The following is a 25,578-nucleotide window of genomic DNA, read 5'->3' on the forward strand; positions in this document are numbered from 1 at the left end:
AAACGGCCTATTGTAAGCCTGCAAACCTATCACAAAACGGATCAGGGGAAAATAAGGCTCAAAAATGATAGACATGAAAGGACCATTGCTGCAGATGTTAGAAATACAACCAAGGACAAGAACTTGGTGCTAATACAGGTGAACACTCACGATGAATCGCCCTGCGATCACAAGGATGACCCAGAAACTATCTCCCCAGGAAGTGAACTTCAGGTCACAACATAAGACTAGTGAACCCCATTACATAGGTCAAGGAACAGAAACATCCCAATGGTAAACAAATTATCCCAGCATGACAAATAAGCAAACACTTCTTGGCTCATGGCGTGGGCCAGGGGCAGCAACAGGCACGAAGGAACAGTATCGGATTATTCTAGAACAAGTCACTGGGTTTACTGCCTAGTTACAGTAGGAAGAAACAGCAAAACAGTGATTCTACAGACAGACTAAAAATACGGTGTGTAAGACAAGGTGCACGCAGTGACAGAAAACAGTGATTCTACAGACAGACTATGAACACGGTGTGTAAGGTGGGGTGCACACAGTGACAGAGCATTTGCCTAGGATGCTTGTGACCCAGGATCCAAACTCAAGACTGAAAAAGGAAAAAAAAAAAAACTGTTCAAGCTCATTCACTTACTCACAAGCAAGAAAATTAAAACCAGTACAAAATCACATATTCACCAAATTAGCAAAAATTAACCGGGAAATAATGACACCCCTCATCCAACCGAGGGAAGTGTGCTGTCATAACTATTTTGAGAACTGTTTGGCAATCCTAATGTTTCTACAGCCCAGCGATCCCTCTGTATTGCTTCACAGCAGCAGAAGCTTCCGACAACTCAGATCCTGTCAATAGGACAGATCCGTGAACGACAACATATTTATGATGAAACACCATCTGTGAGGGCCAACAACACAGCTACATCCATCAACATACATTTTTAAAAGCAGCAAATGAAATGACTTTTAAAGATGAATTTCTGAAGTCAACAGTCACCCATGTGTTGAGGAGCAGAAGCAAGGGCAGTGACGAACACACCATTCGGACACTGGCAAGGCCAGCCTGAGAACTGGACATTCATGTTCTCATGTATTTTTAAGGATTTTGTTTATGTGCACACATGCCACACGTGTGCCCACAGAGGCCAGAAGAGGGCCATGAATCCCCCAGAGCTGGAGTCACAGGCAGTTTTGAGTTGTTCAACATGGGTGCTGGGAGCCCAATGCAGGTCCTCTGTAAGAGCAGCAAGACTCTTCAGACTGAGCCCTGTGAAGTCATCATTATAAAGTTATACATATTCTAAAACAAAATTATTTTGTATAATAGGACATTTGGTCACCCTTAAAATACCAAATCTTTACCCTAAGAACTTTGAAATGCTGCCTTATGTGGAAATACTCTGCAGATGTGATGAAGGATTTACCCAATAGTCTATGATGCCAACTGTCTTTAAGAGAAAGGGAACGGAGGGAAATTGCATCATTCTAATAATGCTAATTTTAAAAAGGACCAAAGTAAACTGGGCATAGTGCTACAGGCGTGTAAGCTCAGCACCCAGCTCAACAGGAAGAGGCTGCTGGAAGCCAGCCTGAGCTACAGGAAATTTCAGGCTGGTCTGGACTAAATAGCAAGCCCCTAACAAACAAAAAACCCAGGAGGAACAAAGGGAGATTTACACACACACGTAAGGTGATGTGAAGAGTGGTGGACATTGGGGTAGCGTGGCTGCTAGCCCTGGAAGTCAGGGACCACATGGAAGAAAAGGGGGGAGTCTTCCCTGGCTCTATGTGGAGTGCGAGCTTCCTGACACCTTTAATTCAGAAGAAAACAGGCTTTACCCTCTTGGTTTCAAACCTGTGAGAGAACAAACTCCTGTTTTAATCCAGTTTGTAATTTGTTCCAGCAGTTCGCGAAACTAGTGTTCATGGTGAAGAATGGGTAAGAGAGGTCACAGGCAGAATCCAGGGCGTGTGGGTGTCCCGAGGGCCCAGCAGCGCTCAGCAGTCTTCAAGCAGAGCACAGCAGGCACAGTGACGGCTGACTGGGCTTCTGCTTGACAGGCACGGAGGTGCAAAACAGTGGCCTCATACTATGGTATGCCCAGCTGTTGAGTCCTCAGACCATAGGGGTGATCCTGTCCCTAAGAATCCTCAGACTGAATGCAATGAGCTCCTGCCTCCTGCCTGTGTTCTCTGCCCAGCCATATCCCTTCCTGTCTCCATTTCCCTAGTGCTGAATTAAAAGCGTGTACTTTTTTAATTCCCAAGTACTGGAATTAAAGGTGTGAGCCGCTCTGTTTCTCTTTTAGACTGGAGAAATCTTGTGTAGCCCAGGGTGGCCTTGAACCCTCAGAGATCTGTCTGCTTGTCGCCTGAGTGCTGGGATTAAAGGTGTGTGCCACCACTGCCTGGCCTCTACTAGGGGCTAGTTCTGCACTCTCCTCTTCAGGCAAGCTTTATTTGTTAAAGCACAAAGCATCACCACAGTGAACAGCTCCAGTCCAATGAAGGAGCAGCTGAGTGGGAGATAGCAGCTGAAAAACTCGGGGTGAAGCGGCTCAGACGTGGTCCCCACGGTGATGAAGGCGCTCGTCACATTTTGACATCTTCCGATCACGGCGCCTCCTTTTCAATCAGTTCTGAAATCGACCAATAAGCACAGCAGAATGACTTGGATGAGGCAATTAAATGTTCACAATGGCTTTCTGTTGGCGTGTGGCCAAGCAGCTTAAGACTGCTCTTGGTGAGCTAGCAGAGCCGCGAATGTTTAGGGTGCGCCCCAAAGTAAAGGATCCTTGCAACCTTTTGTCAACAGGATCCGCTGGTCCTCAAGCTTGGCAGCATACCGCTGTTTGTGGGACTTATTAAAATGTAGATTCCTGGATGTAAAGTGCAAACTGTGAACACCAAAAGGCACCCAAAAGCTTGGATTACTAAAAATTTTATAGACACATCAAAAGTAAATCCATAGGAAAATATGGTTAAATCAACAATGCCAAGCACAAGGCAATGAAATCTGTTGTTAGAAACAGAAAGAACAGCCCAATAGATTTTGCTCTTAGAATTAGAACCACGATGGCACTGTTACACACCTACCAAAAAACAGTTCCAGTTCCAAATTCTGAGCACGACACCTAGTGATGAAGAAACTTGTCTCAGACGCTGTTGGTCCACAACCACTTTGGCAGTTTCTCAGGTTAAAATATCTCTACCATATGATCCAGCTGTTGTTTTTGCTCTTTTGGGGAGGGGGCTGCCACTCAGCTACCAAGCCAATCACATATAATTTTTAATTATAAATGCCCAGCCTTAGCTTGTTTCTTACCAGCTTTTATTAAATTATCCCATCTATCTTTGGCCTTGGGGCTTTTATCTTTCTCTGTTCCTGTATACCTTTTCTTTCCTTCTTAATCCATGTCTAGCTGTGTAGCTGGGTAGCTGGCCCCTGACGTCCTTCTCCTTCCTCTCATCCCAAGATTCCTTCTCTCCCAGATTCCTTCTCAGATTTATCCTCTCTGCTTGGCAGCCCCACCTATTCCTCTCTCCTGCCTCGCCCTTTGTTAGACCGTCAGGTGTTTTAGACAGCACAGTAACACAGCTTCAGAGCTAAACAAGTGCCACATAAACAAAAGTAACACACCTTGAGATAACATTCCCTAGCAAGCTGTTCTAGTAGTTTCCTTTTTAAAAACTTTACAGAAGTGTACGTCTCCACATGTATGTGTGTCCACATGTATACATCACAGTGTCCACGGAAGCCAGAACAGGGCATTCATTGGAACAGTGGCTAGACGGCTGATACAAGTGCTGGAAACTGAGGTGTTCTTAACTGTTGAGCCGCCTCTCCAGCCCTATTTGTGTATGTGTGATGGGGAAGTTAGTGTCCTATATGTAACCGAGGCTGGCCTTTAACCTGATTCTCTTGCCCCTACCTCCTCTATGACAGAATGACAGGCATTTACTATTTACGGAATGTCCAGGTATTTAATATTATAGTATGTACACAGTTTTTTTTTTATTAAAATTGTTGTTTGAGACAGGGTCTCACTGTGTCCTATCCTAGTTACAGCTTCTATTGCTGTGATAAAACTCCATGACCAAAAACAACTTGGGGAGGAAATAGTTTATTTGGTTTACACTTCCACATCACTGTTCATCACCAAAGGAAGTGAGGGTAGGAACCTGGAAAGAGGAGCTGCTGGAGAGGCCATGGAGGAGAGCTGCTTACTGGCTTGCTCCCCATGGCTTCCACAGTCTGCTTTGTTACATAACCCAGGACCATCAGCCCTGGGGGCTCCCACCCACAATGGGCTGGGTCTGCCCCATCAATCACTAAGAAAATGACTTATGACCAGATATTATGGAGACGTTTTCTCAACTGAGGGTCTTTGTCTCAAGACTCTAGCTTGTGACAAGCTGACATACAGCTAGCCAGTACACTTCGTAGCCCTGGCTGATCTTGAACTCACTGTGTAGACCAGGCTGGCCTTGAGTTCAGCAAGATCTGCTTAGTCCTGCCTCCCGAGTGTGGAGTCTAAAGGTGTGTGCCACCACTAATACCTTTTTCTGTCCTTTTTTGTGGCATTATAAACTTATTAATTCTCCACAAATGGATTTATAAACATAATGCAATTCCGTACAAATGCTACCTCACAAAGGGCTTTAGACAAGCTGATCCTAAAATGTATACAAGAATAAATGACTTCACCATGGCCAAACCACTGTGGAAAACTAAAAGCCTTGGGAAGACGTCACATACCACTGAAATGAACAAACCCACGACAAAACACAGTAAAAATACAAGCCAGAGAAGGGAGAAGCTACAGCCTATTTAAATGCCACGGGGTTATACCAAGATAATGTGGGGCACTGGTGACACCCACAGCAAGAAGTTCTCACAGAAGAAAACCCCAACAACAACAAGCATCCCTCAGAATACTCATTTCTGAGCTATCGGTACCAACTGCATCTCAGAAGGGAAAAGGCTATTGTTGTAATGCTTTTTTAAATGTGGCAATTGATCAGTATATTATACATTCACGTACTTTTGGAATTACTACATGTTGGGAGCAGTGAGATCCCAGATCCTGAATTGCTTGTAATCCCCTGATCTGAGTGCCTACAGCTGCTCTGAGCACGAGACCTTCAGGAGTTCCTGATGGCAGGAGAGTGGTTTCTGGTGGGTTTGGCTGGGGCGTGGCTATCTCTATATAATCTGCCCCTGAACACAATAAAGGGGGCATTCATGGGGAATTCAAGGATGACCCGTGTCGCTGTCTCTGTGTGTGTCTGTGTATTTTAACCCCTGCCCCCTTGCCTGAAGCTTGTGAACTGGGTGCCAGCGCACCGAGCGCAGACACGGGGGCACGGTGGGCAGCAATTACATAAAAATTTCTAATTGTGCCCCAAACATAAAATATGTACTGCCGCCCTTTCCTTTTACAGATTAAAAATCTTTATCAAGTGAACTTTATTTAAAAATAAAAACAAACATTAGTATGAGTCTATCTCTAAAAAGCTGTCTGCGGCTGATCTCTGGGAAGTGGAGGCTTGTATTGAGTTTGTCCTACAAACTGTCTCTGTAATGTTCACTAAGGAGTGGGGGGGGGGGCAGGAGTCCTTTCTAAGTTTACTCTAATTTCAGTACACTACCACTTACTCCACTCACCTTATCAATATCTACCACCAAACAAACAGTCACACCTAGGTCTGGTTAAGAGAAATCAAACTGCAAACACCGCAAAGGGAGAGGCTTGTATGCTTGAAGCTCTCTCTTCCTGCTTCCCCAGCCCCCTGCACTCCAGGCTAACAGTCTAGACATAGCTAACATTTAGCGGACTTACGTGCTGAACACGGTTTCACGGCCACTTGCTTTTCGAGGTCAGTTTAAAAGACAGGAGTGCTTTGCCTGCCTGTGGAGGTCAGAAGACGACACTGGATCCCCTTGGAGTTATAGGTGGTTAATAGCTGTCCTGTGGATGCTGAGAATCGAAACTGGTCCAATGGAAGAGCAGCTGGTGCTCTCCACCTCTCCAGCCCAAGGTCAGTACTCTCATTTCCTGTTTTCAGACACAAATGGAGGTGAGAGGGTACTTCCTCTAGCTTGTCAGCTAGTGAACGGCCAAGGTCCTGTTAGTTCCAGGGTGGGGCGAGGAAAAGAAGGTGGGAGGGAAAGAAGGAGGGGGGAAAGACGGACACACACACACACACACACACACACACACACACACACACACACACACACACGGCACAGGCAAGGAGGAAATGAGTGTACCTGACTCACACAGCCCAGCCTGGCCTTGGGCCGCCACAGCTGGATTATGCAGTGCAGGGGATTAAAGCCAGGGCCTGGTGTATGTAAGACAGTCTACCCATGGGCTGTATAATACACAGCTGCATTAAATAGCAATCACAATCATAATCTCTGCTATTTGCCTGACCAATCAGAAAACGTGCATCAGGAAACAACTGAAGAGTTATGTTTTCAAAGGAGATGAAGGCCGAAGCACTGCAGTCTGTTCTGTCCCCGGACAAGCTCTTACTACTGCTACACGTCTACCTCTGCTAACCCTGCAAGGCTCACCCTGAGGCTGGAGCTCACTGTGACGTAACAACCGGGCACTCTTTACTTTAACGTCTTTATTGTTTGCGGTATTAAACACACATTCTTACAGAGCTGCTTTGCCATGAATAAAGCAACAGAAATAGGGCACTGTCTCATAATGTGTTTCACACACACGCCTCCCCGTAAGAACAGAAGTCTGGATCCCTGTACAACAAAAAGCTGAGGAACAAAAGCAGTGTATTCTGAACATACCCCAGTGTGTGTGGAAGGTCAGCACACACACATCCAGCTTACTTAGGTCCCTTTATGAGCATAATTCCTTAATCATCTTTTTGTGGAATAAGATTGAATATTAAGAAGTATGAAATCCGAACAGCATTTATTTTCACCATATCAATGTTAAACTCAGGAGAAGCAACTTCATTGACTCAATGTTGAATGTTTCAAAAGTAAAAGGCAAAACCTTAATTTTTAGTGACCCTATAACCAGGGTCTTGTAGAAGAAGGTAGATTTTTACCCCTTGGCATGAACAAGGACATCAAACAAGGATCACTGAGAATGCCTACATATATAAAGCCACCGTTGGGATCTAACATTATGATCTAACATAGCAAGCCTAAGAAACCACCAGAAATAACTGCAACAGAAGCGCCAAGTTAACACCACATGTTTGTTAGAATTTTCAAGTCCTTGCTCCTAATACAATCTTAGTACACGTAATAAGTATAGCAGGTCATTTAGAAAAAACATTTAAAATATATACTCAGTCTTTGCAATTCAAATTTTTTTAAACATGAACAATATTCAGATATAAAATTGTACTAATTTTTTTTTCTACATACAAATTATGCAATCAAGGTTTTCTTAAACAAGCCAAGTCTTAGGGATACAATGTGTACAAGCTAAGAGTAGTGTATATTCCAAACTCATTCTTCCTATATTATGATATAACATAACTTTTCTGAATGAAGGTTTATGTTAAGGCTTAAGGTGTAAACACTTTAGAAGGTAACTTAGTGAAATTACTGTTCACTTCAAAATAAGTATCATCTCATAACAGGTTCCTGAATGTTCAAACTTACATGTACAAATACATTTACATCTTACATTTCTAGAAAAGGCACGCTTTATATAGAAAAGCAGCAAAATCTTAAACCCACCAATTTACTGAAAAAAACCATTACTTTTTATTAGAAACAATAATGCTTCTCAAGATGTTGGCAACAAAGCATAGTACAGCACACATTTCATACAGTATATTTAGTTATATTCCAGAAGGGGGTGGGATGCCTCCTTGGCTGTGGGAAGCTGATGTATTTGATGGACTATGTAAGCTGGTCTCCTTGTACACAAACCAAGCATTTCCTCCCCANATGCCTCCTTGGCTGTGGGAAGCTGATGTATTTGATGGACTATGTAAGCTGGTCTCCTTGTACACAAACCAAGCATTTCCTCCCCAAAGTATCATATTCAGAAAGCCAAAGATCTATGAAAGAGGGAAACAAATATAAAAATCGAATTTGCTTTAAACTACATACAAATTAGAATAAAAGACAAAGTCTATACATACAGCCCATCGTACAAATTTTGGATGCATAATAATTTATTATACCCAACTAACCTCTAAATCTGTAACATAAAACAACAAGAAATGGCAACCTTTTCTTTCTGCACATAGGTTCCCATTTGAGAAAAATGACTTTAGACTCTGGTACCCAGGGTGAAGAGGGGCAACAGGAAGCTGAGTCTGCACCTGCACGGTTCTCACTTTTTTTCCATTCCGAATGGTTAGAACCTCATTTCCCTCCCTCTTCTGACTGCCCTCCGCTATTCCAACAGCTGCAGCCAGAAGTGTACTCTCCACACCCTGCACTGACCAACATGCATGCAGGACTCAGCAAACCTAACTACCATATTTAACAAGGTCCTTCAGCATCAGTGACGGTGACTTAGGAGTAAGAGTGGGGTGAGAAGCGGAGGAACTAAGAAGCTTTACCTTTTCTGTGTAAGTGCACCCACAGCACTGCCTGTTGATACAAACTACAAATAAGGCTTTTACATCTCAGAGTTATTATCAAGAACATGGGTAAACTGCTTTATAAAGTAATACTGACTTCATCTTATGGAAAAGTATTTTCTGGCAAGTCTTCCAAAACAGAAAATATTCATCATTATTGGCAATTTCAGTTTGATGAACAGTAGAAAAATATTTAATGAATCAGACATATTAAATTTTACAGATTTGAGAAACTTTAAAAATGTCAGTTCTATGTTCCCTAAGTAAACCAGACTTAAGACAACAGTGCAAAGTCAGATTTGGTTCAAAAGCTGTGTCTCCTCAGAGAAACATAACACATTTCTCAGCTGTACAACGAAGCTAACAACTGCTTTTCATATTCCTCTCAGAGAAGCTGAGTAACTTCAGATACTATAGCACAATGGCTAGCACAAAATTTCAATAAAAGTTACCATTGTTAGTGTCTTTTAGTCTCTAAATCTTGGCTACAGGTCACACTTTTCATAAGTATATATCTATCCCTAGAACCCACATGTCTCAGTAAGAGTCAACTTATTCAGAGATGATTAAAAGTTACTTTCTTCAATGTTGTTCTATTAAATGAAGCACACTGTGCAAGCAACAGATACTTACCACAGACACATTCAGGGATCCCATACTAGTCACAGAGTCAAAGTAACATGAGACTTCTGATGGCTGCTGACAATGAGTGAGTTCCTTAATAATATTCTGTCCGGTAGTTAATTTAATATCTGTAAGAGCTTTAGCCCAGGCCGAGGAACTCACCAACCACAAAAAAGTGGCAACAAGAGTAACAATAAAGTCCTAGAGCAAAAATAAGCTCCAGTCAGTGAGCAATCAATTTAAAAGCAACACAATTCCTATAAGCAATAACGAAATCAGGATTATGTTTGATCCCATGGTAGCGATGGTCCTCATGATAGACTTTATTTAAAAGGTCGCATTCAGTCTAATCATTATTGGTGTTTACTATTTCTAGAGCACCATGCCAGAGACACAGTAAGACTTAATCATCTCCTTAGATGTCTACAACTTAGCTGGGCGTGGAGGCGCACACCTTTAATACCAACACTCAGGAGGGAGAGGCAGCAGATCCTTGTGAGCTAAGGCCAGCCTGGTCTACAGAGCAAGTGCCAGGACAGGCTCCAAAACTACAGAGAGAAACCTTGTCTCGAAAAAAAGAGAAGTCTACAACTTAAAATTTTATTATTTCTGAGGCAGGGTTTTGCTAGTCTTGACCTCACAGTAATCGTCCAGATGTAATTTTGGCACGTGTGTGCACACCTACAGGCACACATGGAGAACAGTTCAGACAGGCTGTCTAACCAGCAAGCCCCCAGGATCACCTATCATCTCTGCACATAGAGGCACACATGCCGAGCCCAAATACCACATGCATGCTGGAAATCTAAACTCAGACCCAGCTCTCACAAGCGCTTTCATCCACTGAGCCACCGCTCTAGCCCTGAAATCCACTGCTTGTGCAGAAAGGTCAAGTTTTCTAAATTGTCACCACAATGTCAGGAATACACTGAGTCCTCCTTTCCCCTACTGAAATGATAAGAACACTTTCCATCATCTTTTTGGTTTGTTTTGTTTTTTGAGACACAGTCTTGCAATATGGCATTGGCTGGCCTAGAACTAAGAGAGATCCAACTGCCTCTGCTTCCTGGGAATAAGAATGCTGGGGACTGAGGGAGCGCTCCCCAGACCAGGTGTTTTCCATCCATCATCTCTGTGTGTGTGCTAGGCTGCACACCTGTACTCAGGTGAGCTCAGCCCCCAGGCTCACATAGCAAACACTTTACCAATGAGGGCAGCCATCTTCCCAGCCCACAGGCTACGCTCTTGAAATCTGATTTGCTGACACTTAGATTAAGGCATAACACCCACCTATCTCAGAAAGTAGTAACTTTTCTAAACATGGAGCACAAAATAAACTCTCTGGAAGAAAACTGAGCGACTACTGTGGTCCCTCCTCCTAGACTCTGCCACACACCAGACTACGACACCTGTTCCGCCTGAGGTCTGCAATGCAGCGACCTGCAGCTTCTGGGCTCCAACCAGTAAGTTAATATGATTCATCAAAGATTTTAGAATTTGGAAATCCTTTTTTCTGTGTTTAAATTTTGATATACCTGACTTGTTGCACCATTAAATCATCTGCCACTTTATACAAAAAAGTACTATATTAAAAAAGAAAACCTAGACTCAAAAATCTGAACCTGAAATACTTAAAATACTTTAGTACAGAATTGAGAATAATGTTAATTAACAACAAACTTGTAACTTATCCTTGTTATATTTAAAATTTGGGTATATAAAAATTTACTTTTATTATTTTAAATGTGTGTGTGTGTGTTTCTAGGGAGGGTAGGGAACGTCATTAAGGGTACTGCATCCCTCTGGAGCCAGAGCTATGGGAAGTTGTGAGCTTCCTAATATGGGGGCTGGGAAATAAACTCAGGCCTTCTAGAAGAACAGTATGTGCTCTTATCTGCTGAGCCATCTCTCCAGCTCCTGAATTTTACTTTTATAAACAAGAAGCACCCATTTTTCTTGGCATGGTAGTACAGACCTGTATTCCCAGCACTTAAGAGCAGAGACAGAAGAACAGAAGGTTTAACGTTATCTTTGGCTAGCTAGCAGGCCAGCCTGTCCCAAAAACAGCAACAAAAAATAAGAACTCATCCTATGTTATACTAGAAAAAACCATTGATGAAACCAACTATGAAATATCTACATGACCAATAACATCACTCTAATACAGAAAAATACTTCTGAAAAAAATACAGAAAAAAACACAGCTAGATTGTTTTACTTTTATCATAAAGAAAACACTCTAAAATGTGTACATTTACACATGGAGTACTACACAGCAGAAAAAAAATGACATCTTGAATTCTGCAGGAAAATGGATAGAGCTAGAAAACATTATTTTGAGTGAGGTAATCCAGAAACAGAAAGACAATTATCACATGTACTCACTCATAAGTGGTTTTTAAACATAAAGCAAAGAAAGCCAGCCTACAAACCACAATCCCAGAGAACTTAAGACAACAATGAGGATACTAAGAGAGACTTACATAGATCTAATCTACATGGGAAGTAGAAAAAGACAAGATCTCCTGAGTAAATTGGGAGCATAGGGACCTTGGGGGAGGGCTGAAGGGAAGAGGGAAGAGGCAGGGAGGGGAGCAGAGAAAAAAAAAAAAAAAAAAAAAAAAAAAAAAAAAAAAAAAAAAAAAAAAAAGCACTCTACAAACTAGATCTTAATACTCACCTAAGTGCAATAATTTTGAAGTTATTGGATAAAATACAAGAAAGGGTTGCTTTATTTAGTAAAGAGGATTATTTTGGTATAACAAAATGCAAAATAAAACAAAACAAAAAACCCTTTACAAATGAAAAATTTTTCCCAGCACTCAGTAAGCAGAGCCAAGTGGCTCTCTTTGAGTTTGAGCCTGGTTTAGTCTCGAGAGCAAGTTCCAGGACAGTCAGGACTACACAGAGAAACACTGTCTTGAAAAAACAAAACAAACAAGCAAAAAATTAAAAATATTATCAGTATGATCAACCTAGTCACTTTTTAAGGAAAAGCCTGAACTGTCCAAAGCTATAGATTCCTAATCTGTAATGAATAAACACTTCAAAATGCAGTTAAGAGCCACAAATATTTATGGAAACAACCAGTTTTCTTCTGCTTTTCCAGATAGGAAATAGAAAACATACATGTGTAAAAAATGATTTTGTTCTTTACTTACCATTTACATTCTATAATCCAAGCAGCAAAAGTTAAAAATAAATTGGTAAGTATAACTTATCTCAAAAATTCCTTCATATTAAATTAAGCAGCCGTCTTTTTCAGTGCTTTTTTCACAGATACAAATGACTAGCATCATCCTAAGGCCCTCCACATTGACTCCTAAGGCCCTCCACATTGACTTTAAAGTTATTTCTTTATAGTGGAGGTCTGACACAAAACCATGGCTTATCTCTGGACTTGCCCCTGATAATCCAGGAAGGACAGCCTATTCCCTTATTCTTGAAGATTATTTTATTTCTAGATTAGCAGAATCTGAAGCTCTAAGAAAGGTATGAAGATTTCAAGTCCAAATCCTTTGTTGGCATCTCAGGATCCGCTGTAACTCGCTGATACCAGGGATAATGAATATAAGAATTATCTGGTCAGAATTTAGCATAAGAGCAGCCATATGCAATGCATGTATAAGGGGTTGAGTATTGCTAGACAATGTTCTATTTTAAAAAGTCAGATCTGATCTTTGGGCCACACTTTGCTGATAAAGAAAACAGAGCTCACTAAAAAATGGTAGTGGCATAAAAGGGGTTTTGAGGAAAGAGAACAAAGATGAGAAGCAGAAATGAGACCTGCAACTCTTCAAATTAAAGACATCAATTTCTCAACTTTTAGCTACTTAAAACTTATGGATTTATCAAATATTCAAGAGCTTTTCAGGTTTATAAAAATTAACCAACTCTCTTAAGAATAAACAGGCTATGAAACTGAACTAAGCTTGATGACTGAGGCGAGCTCTCCTTCGCTCCCACAGAGCACGCACGATCACTTACAATCATGGGCAGCTTGCGGCTCTCCCGGTAGAGGCTGGTGTAGCCCACATAGAGCACCAGGGCAGCCATGCAGTAGAGGAACACGAAGACGGCAAAGGTGACGTAGAACTGCGCAGAGGAGGAGTAGTCGCCTATGAGGACGTACTTTTCCCACGTCACGTTACACACGTCGCCACTGGAGTGCGAGTGGAAGGACGCCTGGTTCAACCTATCAAAAACACACACAAGCCGCTGGACTCCAGCAGAGAAATACTGACATTTCAAAATAAATTCCCAAGTATACTAAAAACATTCTCTTTTTAAAAAATATTCAAATGCTTAACTAAAACAAAAATTTCATACGACACAGACCCACCCATAAATTTATTCAGCAATAAGTTTATGACAGATTCACTGTAAATGGAGTCCAACAGTCTTAACATTATTTATATTCTAGAAGGCAGAGGTCTGGGCCACTAGTTCTAGGAGAACCAATTACGATCTTCTTCTTCCTCTTTTTTTTAAAGATACTGTCAACCAACCTGGAGGCCCAGTTTTAATTTTTATCTTATGTGTGTGGATGTTTTGCCTACATCAATGTCTGTGTACCACCTGTGTGCTCATGCCTGCAGAAGTCAGAGAAAGGCATCAGATCCTCTGGAAGAGCATTCAGACAATTGTGAGCCATGTATGGGTGCTGGGAATTGAACCAGGTCCTTGGAAAGAGCAGCCAGGAGCGTTCTGTCATATGAGACGTCAAGTAAAGCCAAGCAGAGAAGACTCAGACACGGACCTTCCAGAAGAAAAGAGACCTGCTGCTATGCGCCTCTCTAAACGTCAAACATGGTTTGATACTTGAGAAATGGTATGCTTTGTGTGTGTCTTAAAATAACCAGAACACTATCAGTTCAGGAGCTGCAGAGGCATGCGCAATGTGTGTCTTGATAAACCGAGTTTGCTCACTAACACAACAGTCCCCATTTTCCTCCATTTCTGATCTACTGTCATATGACAGAACGTCAAGACAACGTCCGCTCTCTGCGATCATCCGATCTACCCCCATCCCTCTCTACCTTTCTCTCTCTTTTGAGACAGGGCTTTCCTATGCTGCCTTGGAACTGTAATGTAGACTGAGGCAGTCCTCCTAGTGCTGACATTAAAGGCATGTGCCACCACACGTAACTGCCTCGCTGCTATGACTTTAGTATGATAAGTCGTGTGTAAGCAAGCTCCAGTAATGAACACTTGGCTCCCTAGTGATGTCAGCAAGGGCTTTGCTGGAGGAAACAGGGCATTTGGGACATCTTATTTCACCACGAGATGAAGAGCCGCCTTTGCCACAAACTCTCTCTGTCTTGATTCTGCCCAAAGTCACGAGGCTGACTTACTACCATGGTACAGCCTCTCGAAACAGTGGGCCAAAGGAGTAATAAATAAACTTCCCCTTTGTATATTTTCTTCATCAGACACCAGAAAAAGTTTGCAGACAGGTGATGTGGGATTCCCATCCACCTGTGAATATATTTTACTGCCATTGGTTAATAAAGAAGCTGTTTTCAGCCAATGGCTTAACAGAGTAAAGCAAGGTGGGAAATCCAAACAGATGTAGAGAGAGAGAGTAGGCGGAGTCAAGAGATGCCCTGTGGCTGCCACAGGAGACAGATGCTCAGGAACCTTGCTGGTGAACCATGAACCTCATGATAAAATATAAAATAATAGAAATGGGTTAATTTAAGATGAAAGAGCAAGTTACAAATATGCTTAAGCTATTGGCCAAACAGTATTGCAAATAATATAGTTTCTGTGTGATTATTTTGGATCTGGGTGTCCAGGAACAAACAGTCTCCATCTACAGACAGGCACTGGTCTGTACCACAGTCTAAGTAAAATCTCACAAGTGAAGATCAAAATCCAAATGATTCTACCACCTTCCATGAACAAATGCTGGAGTATATGTCCCAGTTCATGTGGTGAGAGCTGAGGCAGGCAGGGTCTGCTCCCCAGATCCCCTTGGAATGTCCTCCTGCCTTGGCTTCCCAAGTGCTGTGACTGCAGAGTACAGGCCTTTGCCACTGAGTTCAGACCAGCTGTTAGAAACCCAAGTCACTAAATATGGAGTTAAAAACAGTTGTTTAACAATTAAAAGATAAGGGCTGGAGAGATGGCTCAGCGGTTAAGAGCATTGCCTGCTCTTCCAAAGGTCCTGAGTTCAATTCCCAGCAACCACATGGTGGCTCACAACCATCTGTAATGAGGTCTGGTGCCCTCTTCTGGCCTGCAGACATACACACAGACAGAATATTGTATACATAATAAATAAATAAACATTAAAAAAAACAATTAAAAGAGAACTCACCTGAATGGGTAGCCAAAAGCTGCTGTAATCGTCTGATTCACAACACCTTTAGAAGGACAACTCACTAGAATGTCTGTTTTGCCCTTAAACCCGCCACAGGTGGCAAAAGTAAAGATGGAAGCAAACTACATAAAACGAGACCAAAACACAGAAAAGAGAAGCATTACTATGGCAAACAAAAGTCATTAAACGTAAGTACACTGATCACTAAACGCTGGCTAACAAGTATTCTACAAATTACTAGCCGTATGCTGAAAACATTACAAAATGTGAGTTTATTTTCCTGAGTACATAAAATACACTAGCCCATACAATATGAAATTCAGAGAAGACTTTTGGGGTATTGTGGCAGAGATAGGACTGCTTTGAGTTCAAGGCCAGCCTGGTCTACATAGATGCAGAGAATTTCAGGACAGACAGATAATAGAGACACTTTCTCAAAAAAACAAAAACACAAAGCAAAGAAATTCAAATAAGACTCATTTTTCTCTATCAAAATTTTAAACAGGTGTAAAAGGAAGGTGTTTTTGTTTGGGGCTCAAGTAACTGGTATACTGCTGGAAACAAGATGCTGTATAGGATGAGACTCTTTTCTAACTCATGAATGTGTGAAATATCACTTTCAAGCATTTTTGGGTTTCGATACATATGCTTAAAAATATAATAATGCTTCCTTAATTCTACTTATAAGAGAGGAAACCCAGAAGCATGTTACGTATCGCTAGAGAGTCAAATAAACTAGAATTCATTTATACAATAGGATAAACTTTTAATTGCTAAAATATTAGAGATTACTTAATAACTAGCAACGTGCTCATAATATACAGAATGTTTATACAATACATTATATATGTATCCGCATCTACACAACAGAGGGTACAACTTAGAAATTTTTACTAAATTTTTACTAAAATTTACATGAAAATTTTAATAGTGATCATCTTTCAGTACAACACAAGATTTAATTTCTTTTTGTCTTCTAAATTTTTCCACAACAAAAATACTTTGATTTGGGTGCTATCATAACTAAAAATTCAGTAATTCAGTAAATGTCAATAGTTCTTATTTTCAAAATACATGTGGGGCCTAACCATCACTTCCTAATTTAGATGACTATCCATCCAATCACCTCTCGGCTGGAGCCTGCACTAACAGCCTCGATTCTGATTCCTTCTTTGCCACACTTCAGAGCCCTGCCGTGTGCACACACGTGTGAGCAGACTACCTTCCCTCGGCTGAGCCCTGCAGTGTGCACACGTGTGAGCAGACTACCTTCCCTCAGCTGAGCCCTGCAGTGTGCACACGTGTGTGAGCAGACTACCTTCCCTGGGCTGAGCCCTGCAGTGTGCACACGTGTGTGAGCAGACTACCTTCCCTCGGCTGAGCCCTCGAACACCCTTTACTTCCCTCATGTCTTTAACTCTGTTACACTGATTGCTATTTTCTCTTCCCTTAACTTTCTACACACTTCCTATCTGGGGGCTAGTCACTAAACACCTTCTTCAGGGCCTTCCTTCGCTGTTCCCTCTGCCTGAAACACGTCCACTCCCGCATGTAATCTCAGCAGAGCTGTTCTCCTTCACTCCCTCCTCTAACACTAACCCCCTGAGTGCTGGAAGCACAGGCAGGAGCCACTATACCCAGAACGCAAGTCTCCCATGCCACGTGCTAGGGACTGAATCCAAGACCTTGAGCAAGCTATGGCACATGCTCTTCCACTATACCCTCAACCCCCCACTCCAGCACATTTTGAAGACTTAAAGGGCATGGGACCAATACAACCACATGACTGAGCTTGGAAGTAGAACTGTGAAGGCCAGCAGTCATGAGAGAGCCAGAGGCTGTAAGATTAAAATACAGTTCTGGCCAGTAGCTGACAAGAACCTCAGAAGCCCTGAACCCAAAGCCTCTGATTCCTTCCACATAGAAACCATGAGGTAATAAATATCTGTGGTTTTAAGTTGCTGTGCTGGGGCAGTTTACTATCCAGTGATAGATAACCAAGTAAAGGGCTAATCAATACATGGCTCAAAGGAGCCACAGCCTAAATGAAAAAGCCTTTAAAAAGGAAAACCTGTAACCATGCAGAATTATTTAAGGCACTAACCATAAAACACAGTTAATTTCAACTACAGAAGAAAATTTAAAATCAAAAGTCAATTTCTGAATATAGAGCAAGCTACAAAGTAGATGAAATGCTTGTAATAAAAAGTCACAGAACTAGAGATGGCTCAGTGGTTAAGCGCCACTCTTCCAGAGGTCCTGAGTTCAATTCCCAGCAACCACATGATGGTTCACAGCTATCAACAGTGGGACCTGATGCCCTCTCTGGCATAAGCCTGTACATGCAGATAGAGCACTCATATACACAGAATAAATAAATAGATAAATAAATCTCTAACAAAAAGGTGCCAAAGATCTAAGGAGACCCTTTCTCTATGAATTCTCACAGCAATACTGTTTATATCCCAGGGGAGGAGAAAGAAGCAGGAAAACTGACCGCAGAAGCACACTCTTACAGTGCAAAGGTATAATCAAATGAGATACCCTAGCTACCATCCTGTTGCCTGCCCTCTTGCAGTGTCCGCAAACCATTTTTTAAAAGATTTATGTGCATTGAGTCAAGAGTTTTGCTTATATGTGTCTGTGTACCACAGGAGTGCCTGGTGACTCAGAGGTCAGAACAGGGTGATGGATCCCTGGGAACTGGAACCATGGATGGGTGTGAGCCGCCGCACAGGTGCTAAGAATCAAATCTGGGTCCTTTACAAAAACAAGTGCTTTTAATAGCCGAGCCATCTCTCTAGCCCCTCATTCTTAAAAATCAAAACAAAACAAAACACCATAAAGAAAAAAGTTACAAGAACTACAGCTTACCACATCAATATAAAGGAGTTGCAGAAATCTAATGCTGGATTAAAAAAAAAAAACAGATTGTGTAAGATTATACAGAATATGAAAACTTTCAAAAAAGTTTGTTAAAGATAAAGATCACTTTGCAAACGAGGCTGGCCTTCAGCTCACAGAACTGTGTCTTCTGTCTCCACTTCTATGCTCTGGCTTACACCAGCATATCTAGTCTACAACCATTTAAAGGATGCTTGTATCACATCTACCATGCTTTGGTTAGGCCCTTACTGGTTTTCACTGGACTCACTCAACAAACTTTTGCTGTTTCTAATTTTATTCCAATCAGCACACATCTTCCATTGTGTGGGCTCTAAAGCTACAGCATCCAATGAAAACAGACACCAGACACCAATGGTTGCTGAACTGTGAATGCTGCCATTTAAACTGTACCATGCTGTAAGTGTAAAACACATAAACCGGGGGTGGGAATATAGTCAGTTGTTGTCATAGCTCCAGTTTCTATTGCTACAACAAAACACCATGACCAAAAAGCAAGCTGGGAAGGAAAGGGTTTATTCAGCTTATACCTCCACATTGCTGTTCATCACCAAAGGAATCAGGACAGGAACTCAAACAGGGTAGGATCCTAGAGGAAGGGGCTGATGGAGAGGCCATGGAGGATGCTGCTTACTGGTTTGCTTCTCATGGCTTGCTCAGCTTGCCTTCTTAAAGAACCAGGACCGCCAGCACAGGAGTGGCACCACCCACCATCAGTAACTTATTAACTTCACCTTTATGGTTAATACAACATTCAATTACTCTGTAACGTATGCTTTTGTTTGCTCTGTTTTACTTTTTGGACAAAGTTACTTTAGAAATGATGTCACACTAATCTGAAATAGCAACCTGATCAAGTAGCCTGGTTTAAAGGGAGTCCTCCAATGCTTTTCGGGTCTGCATGTAAGAAATTAAACACCTGCCACATTTGTCATGAATGTCATGGCTACTGCAGCCACACCCTTTTCTGCAGACTTAGCTGAAGCATGTCCTCTGTCAGGTACCGTTATGATTGACACTCTGAACTTTCACTGCTTCTGGAACACGCCAGGATTTATGCTAAGCTGCATGCATAAATCTCTACCTAATTCACTGACCTGGACCTACAGACACCAGTCTATCCACCACTAACTCTACCACTACAATTTTCCTTGAGCATTTTGTTATGTAACAAAGACTTTGGTTTTTTAATACAGAAATTAGAGAGCATTGTACTATCCTATCAAGTTTTGCTTTCATGCTAGTAATTCTTGTATTCTTTTTACCCAGAAAAAGGAATAAGGTGCACATTTATAATAACTGAAATACCCACGGTAATTATTTGAGTAACCATACAACCAATACTATTTTTATTGTACAGAATGTCTGACCAAGATTAGAAGTTATATACTAGCTGAGAGTGGGGGTGCACACCTTTAATTCTAGCACTTGGGATTTACAAGCAAGAGGATTTCTGAGTTTAAGGCCAGTCTGAGCTACAAAACAAGTTCCAGGCCAGCTTGGGCTGTATAAGACCCTGTTTCAAATAACAAAAGCCCAAACAAACAAAACCCCACCAAAACAGTAAGTTATATACTGGCTGCCCACCAGGAAAACATGCTTATGGTAGACTTGCATAATTCTTTCAGTATTTATTTTTAAAATGTGAATTTATCATTAAACTTGGGATGCTGCACATAAACCTGGGCTTCCTGCTTTTCCTGAGCACACGTGGAAAAGCTGAAGATAACGCAACATCAGAATCACACTCTCACAGAGAAGCAGTCATACAGAACGGGAGTGACATTAAAAACAGGACAGGAGCTTTCCAGATTGGCTCGCTCTCTAGGGTCCTGACAATTTGCAGGAAGCATGTTACACCTGGTAAAAGTACTATTGTTTTTTCAGTCGCTCACTTTTCCTGAGGTGCTCTGAACACGATGGTCTGTCCCACAGTCTATAGTAAACGAAACTAATTCCTTGTCCCTTGTGAAACTCACTTTCCTCCGCTAACTAAGAAGAATGAAAGCACAGACAAGGGATTGATTCTCTCTTCAGCCGAACATTTTAAACATTTTAACTTTTTAAAAATTTATTATTACTAGTTTTTCGAGACAGGGTTTCTCTGTGTAGCTTTGGAGCCTGTCCTGGAACTAGCTCTTGTAGACCAGGCTGGCCTTGAACTCACAGAGATCCCCCTGCCTCTGCCTCCGGAGTACTGAGATTAAAGATGTGCACCACCACTGCCCAGCTACATTTAAACTTCCATTCACATAGTTTTAGAGAGAATTAGAACTTTACTGCTGGGCCTGCACGTTAAGAAGGTCATATGTGGATGCAGTGGACTAGCTATGTTCTGAATCCTACACCTGGAAGAACAGAGCAATAACCTCACTTATTTTCTCATTTTTAGTGTTCATATATCCCAGTGTGAGTATCCCTGTCTACAGGTTTATGGAATAAAGTAGCTGTAACCAAATGGATCGGTGGTCTGAAACTATGTGCTGGGATGTGTAGACTGATAATACATTCACATATAAAAGAACTGGAAGTCACACTGTGAGATAGAAACAGATTCTACTTTATCAAACTAGAATAAAAAATGATTGCAATACAAGGATTTAAAAAATATAAGCTAGCTGTGGTGGTACATATTTATAATTCTAGCACTTAGGGGTTGGGATCAGAAAGATCAGGATTTCAAGGCCAGAACCAGCTACAAATCAAGTTTGAGGCCAGCCTGTGCTACCTGAGATCCTATCTCAAAGATGTACGAAAGAAAACAAAATATATGAATGTAAATTTACCCTAAATGTACATTATGCCTTAAGGTACTATCATTAAAATGTATACCCAAACTACAGATGCATAGAGGGCTTTGTGCAAAAATGTTTGCACTGATGAAATGTTTTCATGCAGGAAAAACCTGGGGACACCCGATATTTTCGGTAAACTGCCTATCCTATCGACAGGCACAGTACTGTCTCCTATGGGGATCCTGAGCTCCTCTAAGTGAGGGAGTGGGAGCAAAGCACTTCCAGGTCGTCACTGCTGCTCAGTGTCATCAGCAAACCTAAGTTATCTGCTTAAATTTCTTCATGCTTAATATTTTGTTTTGAAAGGAACCAACTGAAATATTTAGAAACACCTGGAATCTACTGCATGTGTGTTCCTATATAAAGCCAAATACCTTTGTTGTTCTAAGTCAAACACTGAGAGCACTGACATCTCGGCTTACGCTCATAGACCGAGCAGAGGAAGCAGTGTCAGAGTGCTTACCCCCCCCTCCACACGCACCCCCATAACCCTGCGGGATTTAGACTCCTGAGGCACAGCTGACTCTCAATCACTGCGCTGGCATCTGTACCATCTTTACCATTAAACATGCCTGGTCGAGTACAGAGCTGAAAGTCCCCAAGGAATATAAACATATTTACTTTAAAATCATTTTGAAAGCCAGAAGTCAGCTGCTGTAAGATGCTGGCCACTGAACCTCATGACCTGAATCCAATCACCAGGTCTCACATGGTAGAAGGAAAACCAACTAACTCCAGGATGTTATCCTCTGACCACACGTGATAAATAATAATCTTCAGTCTTTTCAATTATTTTCATGACCTCTGGAGTAGATCAGCATCTTCATTGTTGATATGGCTGGCTGGGTTGACAGGAATATGTTTTATTATGGAGAACTAGTAGGATTTGTGAACACTTGATAAAATTTGAGTTAAGTAAAAGTTGGTTTTCCTCCTATGTGTCAGGGTATCTGATGCAGGCTCAGCATGTTTTTCTCCCACGTCTCAGCTGTTAGGTGTGCACTCTCTTGGTCATGCCCATGTTGTGAGGCACCTTCTGTTCTCAGTCACACTGTCTGAGGCAGGGTTCTCACTGAACCGGGAACTTCTTATTTCTGCTACATTGGCTGTCTCCATCCCACAGCTCTGAGGTTACAGATGTCTACCTGTGGAGCATCTAAACTCTGGTCCTGGGTTTCGGCAGCAAGCACTTTGCCCACTGAGTCACTTCCCCAGGCCCTCCGCCTACCTTCTGAAGTACTCACATCTACAGCATACCCCTAGCGGCTCTTACTCTATACTCTGTTTCTGGTCACCAACAATGTTTTCTGTACAGTAAAACATTCATCTCAGCCTGCAGACCCGAGAGTTCCCAAGACTCTTAACTTACAAAAGTCAAAAGTACTTTTGTAATAACACCAAGACATTAATTATTCTAGTACGTTGACACCTGCACTGATTAAGCAAATGGACTGATGGGTAAAACGGCTGGCCTTTAAAAAAATCAGCAGTATTAGCAGCTTGGGGGAAAAAAGTTCACTTAAGAATGTTTGATGTCCAGACAGTGGTGGTGCATGCCTTTAATTCCAGCCCTCAAGAGGCAGAGATAGGCGAATCTCAAGAGTTTGAGGTCAGCCTGATCAGGGCCACACAGAGAAACCCTGCTGTAGGAGCTCCTTCAGCTCCCTCAGCCAAACCCCGCCTCAAAAAGCCAAAAGAAAACAATGTTGGATGAAGCAGTAAAAATGATTAAACCCTGAGTCCTAATCTTACTAGTTTAAGAGGCGGAAAACACAAAGATTTTTATTGCATATCTCATGATAATGGCCGGCCCTAGAGAAAGTATTTAAACAAATGAGCTGTGACTGAAATTAGTATTTCATTTTTCTTTCTAACACCACCAACTCTCCTGTGCCCCAAATACTGTCAACCTTCACTGAGTTCATCACCTTCCCCGACACCCACCCCTTAGCCTACACCAAGGTGGTTTCTGATTTTATTCTTGCTAATGTCATCAAGCCTCCTGACTACAAAAACAAGACACACGCTTTGGCTCTGATTTTCCCCAAGTGCTCCATAGCACCTGATGTTCCTGAGCATTCTTTACTTGAAATTCTAGCAGTGAAGTCAAGATGTTTCTCAACACCCACCCTAACCCTAACCCTTTCTTCTTTGCTGGCCTGCATTCTCAACAGTTAGGCTCATATATGCCACTGCCTTCAGGACACTGCAACTTACATTATGTGAAGGGATTGCCAACAATATATCCTGATTAACCATCCAAATATTTCCCCTTCCTCTTAATGACTTGGACAATAAGGCCGTTATCAACCAAGCCAGAAATATGCTGGTCACCACAAGAATGCTACTTCTCTCTCTATATTTTAGCTTCTCGACCTCCCGATCCTCACAACTGATGTTAGGCACAGGTATCTCTAAAGCAACAGCTCTCTGTCCGCGGCTGGCCATTTCCAGTTAACAATGCAATGAATCCCCTGGGCATAACTGGACACTACCCAATACACAGCCTAACACTTGTACACAAAGGGCCAGTTTTTAAGCCTAAAACCTCAGGAGGATCAAGGGCTTCAAAACCTACCTGTCATAATCATCTAGAACCATACTTTTGCCCGGTATGTGCATGTTCCAACCGAGTACTTCTTTACACAATGCCATGCTGCATCCCACTGCCTAGGAAGTCACTCGGCATCCCCACCCAAATGAGTGCATCCTGCTTGCTTCCTCCACCGCACTTCACAAGGAGCTTCAGTACAGAACTTACCATATGGTGTCTATATACTCCACGCCATCCAGAACGATCATTAGCACGGCGCTCAAATAGACCGCCTCAAATATTTGTTGGGTAAATATTCAGCACGCCATTAACACAATACAGTCTTATTACAAAATTACTGCCTGCGTGGTAGTCTTCAAACTGAAGATAGCATTTCCTTACATTTAAGGATAATTTCAAAATACAACAACAAAATCACCCCTACTTCAAAATACATTTAAGTGAAAACCTAAATTATTGAACTGAATTGCAACCTTCAAAGAGACCAAACGTAAGGGATTTTCTCTTGATTTTTTTCTTTACATTTCTTTGATTTCTCGCCTATACTTTGGGGATTAAATTAATAAATTTCTTATAAACAGGTTTGTACAAAAAGTCACGTGTCTTTTGCCACATGCAAGAAACCGGCACCCGTTCCAGTTTTCATAAAACTGGTGGCAAATAGTGTAAATAGAAAAATCAAAGCATCCTCGGAAGTCTTGAAGTTCTATGTTAAAACACATGTAGGGAACTGGAATGAATTGTGAAGGGGTTTAACGTTACTGGCTATAAAAACACAACCTGACGGCACACTGGGCAAACAAATGCCAACCGCGTAAGTTAACAATTTTTAAAACCGGCACCGAACTGTATAGTGGGCCACGAAGTGTGTGAGGCAGATCTCAGCGCTCCGTGCTCCGTAAACTAACTTCGAGCGCCAAGGTCGAACTAGCAAGTCTCCTTTGATGTTAATGATTGCTTGCCAGGGAAAGGGCTGAGAGCTGACTTTCCAAGCAGGATGTTGCTAGAAGAGAAAACCATCTCGAAGTCCTCGGTAGGTAAGGTATTAAATGGGCCGAGCAGCGAGCAGCGGGATGCGTGTAGAGCAAGGGCCTCGCCCCGCGTCCCTGACCCACACACTATTTTTAACCCGGCCAGCGAAGAGCCAGCGCAGCTCGGCTCGGCCGCGGAGGGCGCCGGCCTCCGGGAGCTCGGTTTCGGTTGGACCGCAGCAGGAAGTCCGGTCTTCCTTTGCGGCTGGCGGTGGAGCTTGAGAGGAAAGCGAGCCGCTCCCACGCCTCCGCGCCGAAAGGCGGCAGGGACAAGCCACGCGCACCCGCGCCTCGACGCCACCGGCCGCCATCTCCGCCCCGCGGCCTGGGAGCGCGGTCCCCGCCTCCCCGCCTCCCCGCAGGGCGCCCCCCGCGCGGTGCCGGCCGGCCGGGGGTCCGCGTCGGCTGCACTCACCCACTCCAGGATCTTGATGAAGCCGAGCGGCTCCTTGAGCGGGTTGAGGTTGATCTGGAAGGCGGACATCCTCTGAAGGAAAGGAGGGAAGAGAGTCAGGACGCGGGGCGGAGGAGGGGAGCGGCGCTACCGTAGCAGCTCGGCGGCGAGAACGGGAAGGCGGGGCCGGGGACAAGGCGTGACCAAGGGGCGTGGCCGGAGGGTCTGTGGGGCGGGGCGTCCTATGGGGCGTGACCGGAGGGCCTGGGGGCGGGGCGCCCGATAGGGCGTAAGCGGAGGGCCTGCGGGGCGTCCGATGGGGAGGAGCCCGATGGTCTGCGGGGCGTGGCCTGAGGCCTGCGGGG

The 25,578-nt window shown here is 42.8% G+C and overlaps 2 protein-coding genes across 4 annotated transcripts in view; one reads left to right on the top strand and one right to left on the bottom strand.

The window, feature by feature from the left end:
• Nucleotides 1-1,964: 1,964 nt before the first annotated feature.
• The window catches only part of Prkar2b (protein kinase cAMP-dependent type II regulatory subunit beta), a 710,703-nt gene continuing 687,089 nt past the window's right edge, over nt 1,965-25,578 (top strand). The window contains exon 1 of the mRNA XM_050122318.1: nt 1,965-1,970. The gene's annotated coding sequence lies outside the window, so the exon portion shown is untranslated. The remainder of the gene's footprint in view (nt 1,971-25,578) is intronic.
• Sypl1 (synaptophysin like 1) lies at nt 6,931-25,402 on the bottom strand. 3 transcript variants are annotated; one of them, XM_050122323.1, is made up of 7 exons: nt 25,235-25,369; nt 18,410-18,443; nt 15,533-15,657; nt 13,198-13,428; nt 9,220-9,411; nt 7,947-8,055; nt 6,931-7,859 (listed from the first exon to the last, which is right to left on the bottom strand). In XM_050122323.1, the coding sequence occupies exons 4-7, from the start codon at nt 13,264-13,266 to the stop codon at nt 7,834-7,836; spliced, it is 396 nt and encodes a 131-aa protein (XP_049978280.1). In that variant the 5' UTR covers nt 13,267-13,428; nt 15,533-15,657; nt 18,410-18,443; nt 25,235-25,369; the 3' UTR covers nt 6,931-7,833. The 3 variants fall into 3 exon arrangements, with proteins under 3 accessions (XP_049978280.1, XP_049978279.1, XP_049978281.1); XM_050122322.1 differs by lacking the exon at nt 18,410-18,443 and having other exon boundaries at nt 13,198-13,405; nt 25,235-25,402; XM_050122324.1 differs by lacking the exons at nt 15,533-15,657; nt 18,410-18,443 and having other exon boundaries at nt 13,198-13,405; nt 25,235-25,383.

This window comes from Alexandromys fortis, unplaced genomic scaffold (genome assembly GCF_014885135.2).
Source record: "Alexandromys fortis isolate MF-2015 unplaced genomic scaffold, M_Fortis_MF-2015_v1.1 scaffold_201, whole genome shotgun sequence".
In the NCBI taxonomy this organism is placed as follows: Eukaryota; Metazoa; Chordata; class Mammalia; order Rodentia; family Cricetidae; genus Alexandromys; species Alexandromys fortis.

Excerpts from the sequence above, each read along its gene's own strand:
- Sypl1 (XM_050122322.1), bottom strand. The coding sequence starts at position 25,303 with ATGTCCGCCTTCCAGATCAACCTCAACCCGCTCAAGGAGCCGCTCGGC. Across the intron at positions 15,658-25,234 it reads TCATCAAGATCCTGGAGTGG|TTTGCTTCCATCTTTACTTT; the intron begins GTGAGTGCAGCC and ends CGTTTTATGTAG. Across the intron at positions 9,412-13,197 it reads GCCGCAAGCTGCCCATGATT|GACTTTATTGTTACTCTTGT; the intron begins GTAAGTGATCGT and ends TTTTTGCTCTAG.